Raw genomic sequence first — 16,226 nt, 5'->3', positions numbered from 1 at the left:
ATGTCTGGACTAATAGAAAACAGTGGGTATCATTTCTGCTCTGCATTCAAACTGTTGTGGTATCATGCATCCTGTGGCCTCTGGAAAACTCCATTGTGCACAGGTGAGAAAGGAAAATAAAGTCTTCAGAAAATAGTTCTGGCCATGTGGGCCACCTGAAAGGGTGTCAGAGACCTCCCCAGGCCCCTCTTTGAGAAATATAGGTCTGAAGTATTCCATTTATCAGATAATCTGTGGTGCAGAGTTTTGAGTACTACTGTAATAGTAGGTATAGAGAAATCACCAACCAATAGTAGATATAGAAAAATTTGCCATTTCCAATGGCAAATTTCAAGAACATTTTATACCCAAAATATATGCCTGATTTAAAAACAAACAAACAAAAAAAGACCTAAGTCTGAACTAACTCAGTGGAGTTAGTTGTTTCCTTACATGTTATCTTCCTATTGTAGTGGACATACCATCACAGTTTAAATCTCCTGGAGCAAATTCCACTCTATCCACACCCAAAAGAAAGTGGTTCAGGCAGTCTTAGATTACCCAGTGAAGACTTGGGAGTAGTAGTTAGATCAGACTATATCAGATGGGGAAAATAGCCCCTAAAATAACTAAGAAAATAGGCCAGGCAGACAGATAGTATCAGTTAACAATCTGGTATGTGGAGGGAAAAACTTGCCCCCTTTACCTTCTTCCAGGGGACTGGAGGCCATGAATGTCTTAATTTCCCTTACTTTGAGTGGTTGGTTTTCCAAATAGCATTAATCACCTACGAGTCAAGATAAATAAGATTGGATATAATGAAACTAGAGGAAATCATTCATTTGCTGCAGCAAAAAAAAATCTATAAAATTTGTGTGAAAATATGTAAATTTAGCATCGTTTCCAATGGCAGTGAAGCTGGAACCCCAGTTCTGGTTGTATATTTTTCTGAAATTCTGTTTTGCTATCATCCCCAGCCACACTCCTTACTCTCACAGCCTCCTTTGCAGTGCCAAGCAGAGGGCCTGCTGTTGCTGCTCCAGGGCTAACCCCAGTCCTCTGTAGCTCATTACATGCCCAAGAGCATTGAGAGTCAGGGACCAGAGAGCTGCCTTTCTCAGCCAAAAGTTCTCTAAATGGATGTACCCATTGGTGTTTTCTGAGCATGCATAGCTTACTCAATTCCATGCACCATTCTTGCCTGAGGATGGGGAACATTGGCTCTTACTAACCCCAAGAGAGATATATGAGTGTGGACACCATTTCAGATTCTTAGGCCAAATTTATGACGCTTTTTTCTGGAGATGCTCTCACGTTGGTCCCCTCCACCATAAACTCTTGTGTACTTCTATTAGATTTTGGCAGTTTCTAGAATATTCCACAAATACAAACTACAGGCAAGAAAATGAATTTTTCTTCCTTCTGAGAAATAGGTGACTTTGCTTCTTAATCGATACCAAAAGCCCTTTGCAGCATGAAAAGAAGTCTTCAGTCAGCCAAGCTTATAGATCATTCTGCAGAAGGCATTTATCATAGATGGTCGGCTATTTCTAGCTGCTCCATACTGTGGCAGTTTCATAGATAGAACACAGGCCTTGTTCCCACTCCTCTCCATCAACCACTGCAGACTTCACCACCTTTACCTAACACATTTCCTTCTCAAGCAGAGACACATGGCAGCAAGGAACACTAGCATTACAAATTGGAGAACCACCAAATCCTAGAAGGGAGGAAAATGAGGCCAAGAGAGATTTCAGGACCTGCCCATATTACAAGATGAAAGGTGTCCTCTCTACACCCCATTCTGCCTCCAGCAGTCTGTCAGAGCAAATCCCATCTACAGCAGCATTGGTGAGATTGGGGATGTGTACCTCAAGGCATGATGGGGCAGCATTCTCTTATGAACAACCTTCACCTCTGTTGCAATCCTAAATCTCAATCAATCTCTGGGACTTACTTAGGTTTAAAAAGTGTGATACACTTCATCCTTATTGTATCTCTCCTGAAGGGTCACTCCAAGAACTTTTTCCTAAGTATTCTAAGGCACCTCTTACACTGTAACCAGTCACACTTAGGGGTGGCCCTTGCTTTAGAGAGAATTGGAAGAGTTGAAAATCATTTTAAAGGAAATCTCTGGTCACATATCCTGCTTATGCTGTTGGTCATTGGAGTAAGTATCTTCGAAAAGAGTATACTTTGCATTTATGAATAGTTGTATCTCTAATTTATTCTGTGCTGGTAGTTTACACACCTAGACTATTTATAAGAAAGCGGATGAGGGCTGCACAGGATCTCTGTACTATCTTTGCAACTTTCTATGAGTCTATAGTTCAAAATAAGGCTTTTTAAAAATCAAATGAATTACTGATTAAATAGTTAAAAATAGTAATAAATAATAGTGAATTAAATTATATTACTTTTTAGGGAGCTTATTTGAATGTACCTAAAAACACCAATAATAGCCATAGCAGTTACCATTTATGCTACAGTAAGGCACAAAGGATACATTCCGTCTAGTCCCCACATCCACCCTGGATGTCCACAGTCCTGTGGCTGGGTGGATCATAGGCAGGCTCAGAGCAGACTTGTGTGTGACTAAAGAGGATGCTTGCTTCACTTTAAGACATTTCTCTCCACTGGTTACCACTGTTTTAACAGAGCCCTAGCTTTTTGGTTTTCAAAACTGATTATAAAAGTGTTATATATGTTCTGTTAAAATTTCAGAGCATCTGAAAAGCATAAAAGTGAAAGCAGGAAAAAAAAAAAAAAACCACCAAGAGTTCTATTATAAATCATTCCAGATATAAAGTTTCATGTTTCCAATTATTTTAATATATGTATTAACTTAGAAGCAAAATGGATTTATAAGCCCACACATTGTTGGGAATGTAAAACGGTGCAACACTTTGTACCACAGTTAGGCAGTTCCTCAAAAAGTTAAACACAGAATTACTGTATGACCCAGCAAATTACTCCTAGGCTATCTACCCAAGAGAAATGAAAACATAGTCCACACAGAAACTTGTTCATGGATGTTCATAGCAACTTTCATAACAGCTGAGAAGTAGAAACAATCCAAATGTCCATGAACTGATGAATGGATAATAAAATGTCATTTATCCATACTGTGGATTATTCAAGCAAAAAAAGAATGCAGTATTGATACACGAATGCTATAACATGGATGAACCTTAAAAACATGTACATAAAAGAAGCAAGACACAAAAGACCACATTTTATATTATTCCACTTATATATAATGTCCATAAAAACAGCAAGTAGATGTGTAGCAAGAGTGACTGCTGATGGGCACAGCACAGGAGTACCTGGGGTGGTATTGGCATGAGAAAACCTTCTGGAAGTAGATAGTGGTGGAAGTTCCACAACTCAATGAGTACACTAAAAACTGCACTGTGCACTTTTATTATTTTTTTTTGTTATAATATGCTGTTTATTTTTAATGGAACACTAAAACTTGATTCTTGTTTAAATTTTAAGAAAGATTTTTGTCTTCAAACTCAAATGCCAAATTGCCATACTGAAAATAGCATAAATAAGGAATTAAAAAAAAACCTTTTTGTGTTTTTTTTTTTTTACAAATAGTTTATTGTCAAATTAGTTTCTACATAACACTCAGTGCTCATCCCCACAAGTGTCCTCCTCCATGCCCATCCCCCCCTCCCCCCCACATCCTTCAGTCCTCAGTTTTTGTCAGCATTCAAGAGTCTCTCATGGTTTGCCTCTCTCCCTTTCCCCCACCATTTCCCCCCTTCTTCTCCCCCTTGTTCCTCCGTCAAGTTCCTCCTAATCCTCCTATACGTGCAAACATATGATATTTGTCCTTCTCTGCCTGACTTATTTCGCTCAGCATAACACCCTCAAGGTCCATCCATGTTGCTACACATGGCCAGATTTCATTGTTTCTCATTGCCATGTAGTATTCCATGGTATAGATAAACCACGTCTTCTTGATCCATTCATCTGTTGATGGACACTTAGGCTCTTTCCATGTTTTTGCTATTGTGGAGAGTGCTGCTATGAACATTGGGGTACATGTGCTCCTATGCCTCAGCATTTCTGTATCCCTTGGGTAAATTCCTAGCATGCACTGTGCACTTTAAAAGGATGAATATTTTAGTATGTTACATATCTCAGTTTTTAAAATTTGGATTTAGGGGCTCTTGGGAGGCTGAGTTAAGTGTCTGACTATTAATTTCAGCTCAGGTCATGATCTCATGGTTCATGGGATCAAGACCCAAGTTGGGCTCTGCACTGACAACATGCAGGTTGCTTGGGATTCTCTCTGTCTCTCTTTCTCTCTCTGCCCTCTCCCACCTACAAGCATGCAGTATGCAAACAAACAATAAATAAATAGCTTAAAATTTAAATTAAATAAAATAAAAATTGTGTTCTGCAGTAAAGAATTTGGATGCTCTTATTGCATGACATCACACAGAAGGGAGTATAACTCTTTCCATGAACTATCAGCAGTTCCCAGAGACCCCAATCAAAATACTTGGTACTCATTTTTTGTGGCAAATATAACTTTTTTATTGTGGTTGAATATACATATATACAGTTTTAACCATTTTAAGTGCATTTTGGTAAATATAATTTTAATATGTGCATGTATCTTGATTCCTTCCCATTTAAATACTACATCTGTTACTATTAATAAAATATAGCTATAGAAGCTTTCTAATTTTCTGAGATGTGATGGAAATTTTTCTGCAGATTCACTTTATGCAATCTATAAATTAAGATATATCCTAAGACATTTATTCTGGAAAAATGATGTTTTCAGATTTTTAAAATATTTTTATTATAAACTCAATGACTTTATATTATTTCCCCCCTCTATTTTAGTTAAACATTTATTTTACAAACTTTTTTAAACATGAAAATATAAACTTTGGTGGCGACTACCCTATCAGACAATTTGTTTGTTGTTTTAAACATATTTTAAAGGGATGGCTTTTTAGAAGGAATGAGTTTCCTATGCAACAAAGTGAAACCTTATGCAAAAACGAATGGGAAAGAATGAACCGAAGTGGGAAGAACAATACACTTTAACTGTGCCAAAAGTTAGCCTCAGCACAAAATCGGTCCCAGTCAGAGGCTGGAGTCACTTCGAGGAATGTGTATGCTGCCTGAGACACAAGCTCTAGTTCGCAGAGCCATCTGAATCATTTTGTTTGTTTTTTTTCACACCAGTAGAGAAGCTGATTTTTTATAAGACTAACCTTTTTATTTAATGCATAGCCATCCTATACCTAAGACATAATAAATATTAAAATATAATGCATAACCGGTTCAAACTTAAAATTAGCCATTAGCATCCTCTAAGTAAGCATCATTAAATTCAAAGAGAACTTTCTTTTCTAAGGCTCTCTTCATAGTATAGTACTTGTGAAAGAAAATTCCAAGAGAACATTGGATCCAAAAAGACTTCATGGATATAAATTGAAGAAACTTCCATTTGTCCAGATTTTACATGTGTCTTTTACACAAGGTTTTCCAGAGTCTCCCACTCCAGTGTATCCTGCTAAGCCACAGATAAGCTGCACACAGCAACCCTAACTGACCATAGAACCCTGTCTTCTTGGAGTTTATGGGACTCCACACAACAGAAACTCTAAAAATTTAGGAAAATCGATAAGTACTTGGTTACTCTCTGGAAAGGGTTGTTTATCTTTCTATTCTGTACAAATCTTTTATCATACTTTTAGTTTGACTCTATTCCTTCAGAAAGAATGTTACTCTAGGGTTAAAATCTTGTCTTCAACTGGGAAATTTTGAACAGAAAACAGTATAGAAGTTAATAGCCAGAGCACTTGGGTGGCCTAGTGTCTGACTCTTGATGTTGGTTCAAGATCTCAGGGTCATGAGATTGAGCCCCATGTAGGATTCAGCATGGAGCCTGCTTGGGATATTCTCTCTCTCCCTCTCTCTCTCTGCCCCTACCCCCTCTCAAAAAATAAATAAAAGTAAAAAAAGAAGTTAATAGCCTAAACAATTAGCAATATGAATAATAACATGAACATCAGATGGCCAACATGTTGAGTACTTATTCTGAGCATAGAAACCCTAGTAGATGCTACACATGCAGTATGTTTTTCACCCTTTGCAGTCACACAACAGGTATGTAACGATCTTTCCCAATTTCACAGAAGAAGAGACAGAAGGTGCAGGAATTAAGCAACTTCCTTAAGGTTTCACGGTATATAAAAGGCAGAACTAGAGGGAGAGACAGGTCTTACTGCAGGGCCCATGCTGCACCCACTCCTGCTTAAACAAGGGGCTTGAGCAGAGTCTTAGCTTTGCCTTGGATGTAGTCAGGTCTAAGATGAGAAACATTTATTGGTGTAGAAAATGACTGTTTGCCCTCCAGCATTGCATTTCTCCAGATTACACATAGGAAATGAGCATATCACATGTGCTGGGTCTGGTTTCTGCAAGGAAGTATGTAGGTGCTTGTGATCACTGCGTGTCGGCTATTCATTCACCAAGTCTCCTGACCACTTTGTCTGGGCGTGCACTTCTCTGCAACCAGAACAAGTCCATGCCGACCCACTGGGGAGCTCACATCAAACAGTGAGAGGACAGCAGAGGAACAGGAGTCAAGTGGCCTGTTCCATGAGAAGAAAGGAGCCACACCAGGAGCAGGAAGTCCTGGGCACATGGCAGACAGAGAGCAAGTGACAAGTCCACATCCCATGTCCTTCCTGCCACCCCAGCCCACCCTCGGGGAGGGACACAGTGGGCCCACCCCGTTCCTTAGTCTTGGGGAAGGGCAGTGAGAGGTAAGCAAATAAGTTTACCTCCAAACCTTCCTAACAGCTTTGCTTGCCCTTAGCCAGCCCTGGGTCAACCAGCCCTGTCTATCACTTACACAAACAGCTGCTGCAGGGTACTTCTCAGAAATAATCAAGAGAGGGAGAGAGTGAATTTTCACTAGGCAATCTCTTTTTACCATGTGTTACCCACCCCCTGCCATTTGCTTATTTGCTTGCTTGATTTTAACCCAAAACCTAAAGATTCACAGGAATGATATTGAGCTTGGTGTTTGTCACAGGGACGCCTGGGTGGCTCAGTCAGTTAAGCATCTGACTTCGGCTCAGATCATGATCTCACAGTTTGTGGGTTCGAGCCCCATGTCCGGCTCTGTGCTGACAGCTGGCTCAGAGCCTGGAGCCTGTTTCAGATTCTGTGTCTCCTTCTCTCTCTGACCCTCCCCTGTTCATGCTGTCTCTCTCTCTCTCTCTCTCTCTCTATCTCTCTCTCTCTCAGAAATAAATAAAAGAAAGAAAGAAAGAAATTGACATGAGGACCCAAAAGGGGATGGAGAAATGCTTGTGTCTTCTAGTGCATGCTAAGACCCTGATCTTTAGGTTCTGAGTTGTTTGGTTTTATTAGCTGCTAGATCCTAAGCACCTAAAACTTGCTATTAAACATTGAAAGAAATAAGAATATATAGATATTTACTCACAGATAAATTCTATCTTGTTGAGATTTAGAGCAAAATCTAAGAAGGTTTTTTGAGATGTTTGTCTGTTTATGTGTGTGTATAGCAACTAAAACAGGATTTTTTTAGTGTGATAAAATGTGAATAACAGAACTTTCCACCTTAACCATTTTTAGTGTCATTGAGTACGTTCAAACCATCCCTCATCCATCACACCCATCCATCTCTAGAATGTCTCCATCTTCCCAAAGGAAATCTCCATGACCATTAAATACTGTCTGTTTCCCAGCCCTCAGCCCCTAGCAACCATCATTCCACTTTCTGTTTGTACCGATTTGATTGCTCCAGGAATCTCATGACTGGAATCACATAATAGTTGTTCTTTTACGTCTGGCTATATTCTTTACTTTAGATAACTTATTGATCATTTTTCTTCTTATATGAGTAATACATATCTATTTTGGAAAAAGGTAGAAGACACATAAAAGCCAAGGGAGAAAGTAAATATTACTTGTAAGCTGCACTCAGATAACCACTAAAATCGTTCATACATCTTTCAGTCTCCTTTTCTTTCAGCTTATTACATGCAGGTAATGCATAGGAATATACATAGAGACAGACATATAATTTGTTACCTGCTTTTAGCAACATATCAGAAACATTCTCCCATGTTCCTAAACACTTCTTATGTAACCATTTCAATGGCTGTACAATACTTTATTGGAGAGCTGTATCACAATTTAATGAACAAACTCCTTCCAGCTCTTGCGCAGTTTTGAAGGCCTGTTTGTCTGTGTGGCACTGTCTTCCCCATCTGAATCACCACACATCCTGAATGGTGTCTCCTAGGCATTAGAGATGGTGTCTGTTAAGCAAAACTACACATGAACAGGCACTTAAGTGATGAATACCATCAACAGCATCTTTTCTTTTTCCAGGTCAGCAGGGCTTTTCAGCTTGATCGACACCATGTGGCCTCCAGTGATGCTTCTGAAAGCAGCTGGCCATGGCCGAGGCTGTGAAGAGGTGAGCCAGCGTCCTCAGAGCCCCCCTGGTTGCCACCTGCACTGTCCAGGCACTAAGTCAGGCCCCAGCCACGGTCCACATCCCTGAGAAGCTGAGGTCCAGGGACTATGAGCACAGAGATTCAGACTCGTTCACCTCAGTCTAAAGTCCAGCTCTGGATGCTTTCTTTGCTAGGTCACACCCAGTTCTTCTTGAGGTTAATTTATGACGATGTCTTAATACCACAACCATTGCATGCTGTTGCAACAGTCAGCGTCTTAGCCTCATACTAAACAAGCCACAGGGTATTTCCCCCTCCACCTCCCAGTTACGATTAGAACCAGCATTCAGTTACCAATTAGAGCACAAACTCACCTAATGTCATAAATAAAATCCATGGTATTGGTACAACTACCAGGGCAGACACGGATTTCCCTTCCCCTGCTGCACCAGATTGTTTATGGTGCTTGCCCACAGGTAGTAAAACTGACTGATTAAAATCTGTCCTTCTCCTCCATCCTCAGTTTTATCCAGCAGACCAGCTGTGGCTGCTTTGGGCTGTAACTCCAAAAGCTGAAAACTGGGGACTATCTTGTTTGTGTGGTAGCTGACTTCCTAGCAGACTGCTAAGACTATAACTCTGTACTGTGCTAGACCAGGAAATAGTTGTCAACAATGCCCACTTTTTTTTTTAAAGGGAAGAAGTTTCTTTTTTTTTAAATGTTTACTGATTTTTTTGAGAGAGAAAGAGAGACAGAGACAGAACACAAGTGGAGGAAGGACAGAGAGAGAGGGAGACACATAATCCGAGGCAGGCTCTAGGCTCTGAGCTGTCAGCACAGAGCCTGACATGGATCTCAAATCCACAAACCACGAGATCATGGCCTGAACTGAAGTCAGACACTTAACTGACTGAGCCACCCAGGCACCCAAAGAGGAATAAGTTTCTAAATAGTATTTTCAAATATACTCTGAAAAATAGTTTGTTTTTGTTTTTTAAGCTTATTTATTTAGTTAGAGAGACAGCAAGCTTGGGAGGGACAGAGAGAGGTAGAGAGAATGAATCCCAAGCAGGCTCCACAATACCAGTGTGGAGCCCGATTCAGGGCTCGAACTCACGAACTGTGAGATCGTGACCTGAGCCAAAATCTAGAGTTGGATGCTTAACCTACTGAGCTACCCAGATGCCCCTGAAGCACCTGAAGGTTTGTTTTTTTTTAAATCCGTAATAAATTCAAAAAGTATAAAAGTTCTTATGTTTGTTCCCAGAGGTAAACAACATAATCAATTTCTTATATAACCTTCCAAAAAGATAGAATGCATCTGTGAACAAGTATGTATATATTAAAAAGTAGATTTTAATAGTATATTTGAATCTTTACCAGTACTCTCATGTTTACCTTTGCCTTCATTTTTTAAACAGGTAAAAACACACGTGCCTCCGCCTAGCTTCTGTTACATTCTCGCTGCTCATCCAAATGTGGGACAGATTGATATAATCGAAGAAGACCCCATTTCTAAGCTTTACCAACCTCCAGTTCCCCGCTTCTTAAGAGAAATTCTCCAGGTATCATCTGTGTTTCTAACAGGGTCTTTAATTACTTTTACTGTATTTGTGTGTTTTGTGTGATGTCCTAATCATTTTCAATGCCTTTCCAGACTGATGATCTCAGTACACGTTGCAGTTTCTATGCCAGGGTGATTTATCAAAGATCACAGGTAAACAATCCCTCTCTCTCTCTTTCTGATAAGGTGTCATAAAGTTTATTAAAGGATAACCTTTCATAGAAGTTAATGGAGTGGTAAAATGGAATAAATCATTTCTTGTGCAGGTGCAGCCTACCGGCCAGTGGGTAAGTCCTGGACACAGCCCAGGTTGAGAGATTCTCAGCCCAGCACTGTGCGTTCCTGTTGGGCACACAGGCAGGTTGTAGAAAGGGGATACAGGGAGGAATCTCAGGACTGAGCTTGGCCCCGGCCAGAACTGTCCAACAGCTGAGCTAGCAGCAGGTGAGGGAAGCCCCATGGCCTCAGAAGGCGTTGGCAGTTCTGGGGGGATGCTTGTCTGCCACCTTGCCACTCAGCAAATCAGCACAGAGCAGACAAGGGAAAGAGATGGGTTGGTAAGCTGAACACAAGACATAAGTTCTACAAGAAAAATACCTCTGCTGGACCTTAACTCAGAGAGGAACATGCATGCAAATCTATCACCTGAGTAGTACAGACCATCCTGTTGTTCAATCCTCATTTTCCTTTTCTCAGTTCACTTTTTAATCATTTGACAGCAAATTGATACCCCTTATGAGAAATAAGAGAGTGACTGACATTAGTCTTTCACAGTGCGTCCTGTGAGCCATCCTAGCATTTGGCTCAACAGCCAGGGCGACAGGCCTCAGTGAAGGTAATATCCAGGTACCTTATGTGTCTCTTCCCATCCAACCCTTAAGCAAACTGAAGGGTGACTGCAAACTCCCCACCCGCCGTCTGCAGGACACTCAGTATGTTGAGACATGCTTGGCACCTGGCACACTTCCTAGTATTCTAACACACATTCCAGGTCAGATGGCTGTGTCATCAGGCAGTGGTTCACTGTGCAGCTGCCCTCTACTCTGCCATTAGACTGCTGTCTTCGCGGGCAATATACACATGTTGGTGCCCATAGAGCCTTACCTGCCTTCTGCCCCAGCTGACAGCAGGCGTGGAAAGTAACGAAAGCAGGGGTCAGATATACCATAGCTAAGTCTCATTGCTAGCCCCAACGGACAGAGAGAGACAGACTACAGGTCACTTGCCTCACTAGACGAAGGAGCCCTGCCAGAAGGGCCACGGTGTGGCGCAGCCAGCCCCCTGTACATCACTGTGATGGTTCACTTTAAGAATGGCACTAGGAGGGGCGCCTGGGTGGCTCTGTCGGTTAAGTGGCCGACTTTGGCTCAGGTCATGATCTTGCAGTTGATGGGTTGAAGCCCCGCATCAGGTTCTGTGCTGGCAGCTCAGAGCCTGGAGCCTGTTTCAGATGCTGTGTCTCCCTCTCTTTCTGCCCCTCTCCCGCTCATGCTTTGTCTCTCTCTGTCTCAAAAATAAATAAAAACTATTTAAAAAAAAAAAAAAGAATGGCACTAGGAGTCACTGCAAGAACCTGAGTTTTCAAAGAAGACTCAGATGTATTTCCATTATACAAATGGCCAAGTCATGCAAGTGAAAGATATTTAACTTATTTTTTTTTTTTATTTTTTATTTATTTTTTATTTTTTATTTTTTTTTTAATTTTTATTTTTATTTTATTTATTTATTTTTTTTTACAAATAGTTTATTGTCAAATTAGTTTCTACATAACACTCAGTGCTCATCCCCAAAGTGCCCTCCTCCATGCCCATCCCCCCCTCCCCCCCACATCCATCAGTCCTCAGTTTTTGTCAGCATTCAAGAGTCTCTCATGGTTTGCCTCTCTCCCTTTCCCCCACCATTTCCGCCCTTCTTCTCCCGCTTGTTCCTCCGTCAAGCTCCTCCTAATCCTCCTATACGTGCAACAGAAATGCTGAGGCATAGGAGCACATGTACCCCAATGTTCATAGCAGCACTCTCCACAATAGCTAAAACATGGAAAGAGCCTAAGTGTCCATCAACAGATGAATGGATCAAGAAGATGTGGTTTATCTATACCATGGAATACTACATGGCAATGAGAAACAATGAAATCTGGCCATGTGTAGCAACATGGATGGACCTTGAGGGTGTTATGCTGAGCGAAATAAGTCAGGCAGAGAAGGACAAATATTTAACTTATTTTTAAATGATTTTATCTTTAAGTAATCTCTATTCCTAACTTGCGGCTTGAACTTACAACCTGAGATCAAGAGTTGCATGTTCCACCCAACTAAGCCAGCCAGATGCCCCCATAACTTTTATTTTAAATAAAATTATTCTAACCTTTTAGATTAATAGTAATTATAGGTTCATAATAGACTACCAAGAAATATATAGTGTCCTCCTGTGCACTGTCCCCTGTACTAACATCTCATACCCAGAGTAGCCACCACACACCCAAACCAAGAAACTGACATCAGCCACTAATCCAGTGTCATCATTATAATTATGTCATTTCATGATTGTTACACAAATGAAGCCACGCAATATATATCAGTGTTGTTTCCTAGGCCAGCTGCACAAAGTACCAAAAACTGGATCATTTAAAACAACAGAAATGTGTCATTTCACACTTCTGGAAGCTAAAAGTCTGAAACCAAGGAAGGTATCAGCAGGGCCATGCTCTCTGTGACAGCTCTGGAGAAAATCCTACCTTGCCTCTTCCACCTCTGGTGTTTGCCGGCAATCCTTAGCTTGTACACACATCACCCCAGGCACATGGCCATCTTTACCCTCTGTGTCTCCACATGTATTCCCTCTGTCCCTATCAGTGTCCAGATTTCCCTTGTGATAAGGACACCAGTCATATTGGATGAGGGCCTGCTGTAATGATTTCACTTAACTTGGTTAAGTTTATAAAGACTTTTATTTCCAAATTAGATCACATTCTGAGGTACTAGAGTTAGAACTTCAGTGGATCTGTTTGGAGGGATACAATTCAACTTGTAACAGCTCCTTTGGTAGCTATTTGGTTGGGATGTTTCTCTCCCCAGTTAATAAAATTCTCTAGAGATTCATCCAGAGAACTAATGATGTTGAACATCTTTCATGTGTTTATTTGCCATCTGTGTAACTTCTTTGGTGAAATGCCTATACATGACTTTGCCCATTTTCTGTTTGGATTCTTTGTTTACTGTTGAATTTTTATTTATTTTTTCAATATGGTATTTTCTTTTATATTTATATTTTTTTATATTTTAGTTAGATAACATACACTGCAATATTGGTTTCAGAAGTGGAATTCAGTGATTTATCACTTACATATAATACCCAGTGCTCCTCACAAGTGCCCTCCTTAATACCCATCACCCATCTAGCCCACTTCCTATCCAAATCTCTCCATCAACCCTCAGTTTGTTCTCTGTCATTAAGAGTCTCTTGTGGTATGTTTCCCCTTCTTCTCTTCCCATCCCCCCTTCCCATATGTTCATCTGTTTTGTTTCTTACATTCCACATATTATTGCTGAATTTTTAAAGTTCTTTATATAGTCTTTACACAAAGCCTTTGTCAGATATGTGATCTGCAAATATTTCTCAGGGTCTATAATCTGTCTTTTCATCCTTTCAACAGGGGCTTTGCAGAGCAGAGTTTTTCATTTTTGTATGGTCAAATGTATTAACTTTCCCTCTTATGGATCATGCCTTTGTCATAAAGTCTAAGATAAGTCAAGTCTCTTTGCCTAGCCATAGGTCCCGAAGTTCATCTTTTTTTTTTTAATGTTTATTTATTTTTGAGAGACAGAGCGTGCACGCGCGTGTGCACCCGCGCACACACACACACATACACACACACACACACACACACACACACACGTGAATGGGGGAGGGGCAGAAAGAGAGGGAGAAAGAGAATCCCAAGCAGGCTCTGCACTGTTAGCACAGAGCCCAGCATGGGGGGGATCTCACAAACTGTGAGATCATGACCTGAGCCCAAATCAAGAGTCAGATGTTCAATCGACTGAGCCATTCCGGTGCCCCAAAAATTTATCTTTTTATGTTCTTTTTGAGAAGATTTATAATTTTACATTTGAGTCCGTGCTGCATTTTTGAGTTGGTTTTTGAATAAAGTGAATAGTTTAGGTCAAGGTTCTTTTTTTTTTTTTTTTTTTTTTGCCTAAAGATGTCCAGTGTTCCAGCACTATTTGTTGATAGGCTGTCCTTCCTCCATTGAATTGCTGTTGCAACTTTGTCAAAAATTAATGGACATTTTTGTGTGGAAGAGATCCTTTTTTTTAAGGAGGCTTTCATGCCCCGTGTGGAACCCAACACAGGGCTTGAACTCACAATTGTGAATAAAGACCTGAGCTGAGATCGAGAGTCAAACACTTAACTGACTGAGCTACCCAGGTGCCCCAGAAGAGATCCATTTTTAATAAAATTTTAGCAGTAAGATTGGTAGTACAGCTTTGAATTAATTGGTTATTTGTATCTTTTTTTATAGAGGATATAATTTGTTACTGATTTTATTCATAACCCCAATAGTAAAGATACATTGACAGTTAATTTCAAAGGAAATTAGACCATTTTGGCCCATCAAGAAATTGAAAAAGAAACAGTAAGCTAAATTCAGGGTATTTACGAAGCATCTCTAAAATCTTTGAAGACTGTCAGAAGAACCCCCAACTGTAGATAATCTTATAGAAATCTTTGCCCTTCCTGAGATATCTACCATTTTTTAAAATGTGATTTTGCTAGTTGTTCCCCTAAAATCATTTATAACTCCATGGTCCAATACAGGTTCATGCATTGCACTTAGTTGTCATGTTTCTTTCTTCTTCAAATGGAACATTTCTACATTTTTGCTTATTTTTTATGACCTTGACATTTTTGAAGAATAGAGATTATTTACTTGGAATGTCTCTCCATTTGGATTTAACTAAATTAAGGCTATGTATTTTTCTCAGCCATACCACATAAAAATACTGTCTTCATATCAGGAGGCACACAGTTGATTTGTCCCAGTTTTATAACATTTTATCAATTGATTATGATGGTGTTTTCTAAAATGCTCAAAATCACTCATCATCAGGGAAATACAAATCAGAACTACAATGAGATACCACCTCACACCTGTCAAAATGGCTAAAGTTCACAACACAGGAAATAACAGGTGTTGGGAGGATGTGGAGAAAGGGGAGCCCTTCTGCACTGTTGCTAGGAGTGCAAACTGGATTAGCCACCCTGGAGAACAGTGTGAAGGCTCCTTAGAAAGTTAAAAATAGAACTACCCTACAATCCAGCAATTGCACTACTAGGTATTACCCAAAGGATAAAAAAATTCGAATTTGAAGGGGCACGTGCACCCCAATGTTTATAGCAGCATTATCAACAATAGCCAAATTAGGAAAATAGCCCAATGTCCATAGACTAACAAATGGGTAAAGAAGAGGTGAGATAGGTATATATATTATGGAATATTACTCAGTCATGAAAAAAATCTTGCCATTTGCAAAGACATAGAGGGAGCTAGTGAGTACTATGCTAATTGAATCAGTCAGAGAAAGACAAAGACCATATAATTTCCCTTATATATGAAATTTGAGAAACAAAACAATTGTGCAAAGGGGGAAAAAAGAGAGGCAAATCAGAAAACAGACTCTTAACTGTAGAGAACAAACAAGGTTGCTAGAGGGAAGGTAGTCAGGGAATAGGCTGGATGGATGATGGATATTAAAGAGGGCACTTTGATGAGCACTGAGTGTTGTATATAAGTAATGAATCACTAAATTCTACACCTGAAACTAATAGTACACTATATGTTAAATAGCTGGAATATAAATTAAAACTTTTGGGGGAAAAAGATGGTGTTTTCTAGTTTTCTCTACTCTAATGAGTATCTGATACATGTAAGTTAATAACTATGTAACAAACATTGTAGGAAGATATATTGAGACTATATAAACATCCTATTTTTATCAAACTTTTACTCACTCATTTTAATATCGATATGATTGTTGGCCTGAATTATTACTCTGATAGTGGTCGAATGGTAGATTTCTAATTCTAGTATACCCTCTATATTTATTAGTTACATTCAGCTATACTTAGGAGCTTTTTATTTCATTGATTTATTTATGTATTTACTTACTTATTTCAGTATGGACCCTTGGATTCCATTTTTTTCAATGGG

General features: G+C 39.8%; 1 protein-coding gene across 3 annotated transcripts in view; it reads left to right on the top strand.

The window, feature by feature from the left end:
- Positions 1–16,226, top strand: part of SPIDR (scaffold protein involved in DNA repair) — a 338,790-nt gene that overhangs the window by 290,306 nt on the left and 32,258 nt on the right. For all 3 annotated transcript variants that reach the window (XM_039222923.1, XM_039222926.1, XM_039222924.1), the window contains 3 exons: positions 8,383–8,470; positions 9,873–10,016; positions 10,109–10,168. In XM_039222923.1, the coding sequence (XP_039078854.1) occupies positions 8,383–8,470; positions 9,873–10,016; positions 10,109–10,168 (292 nt within the window). The remainder of the gene's footprint in view (positions 1–8,382; positions 8,471–9,872; positions 10,017–10,108; positions 10,169–16,226) is intronic.

This window comes from Hyaena hyaena, unplaced genomic scaffold (assembly GCF_003009895.1).
Source record: "Hyaena hyaena isolate Hyena2069 unplaced genomic scaffold, ASM300989v1 scaffold_1218, whole genome shotgun sequence".
In the NCBI taxonomy this organism is placed as follows: Eukaryota; Metazoa; Chordata; class Mammalia; order Carnivora; family Hyaenidae; genus Hyaena; species Hyaena hyaena.
Note: the sequence above shows the minus strand (reverse complement) of the source record. Positions and strands in the feature narration are given on the sequence as shown.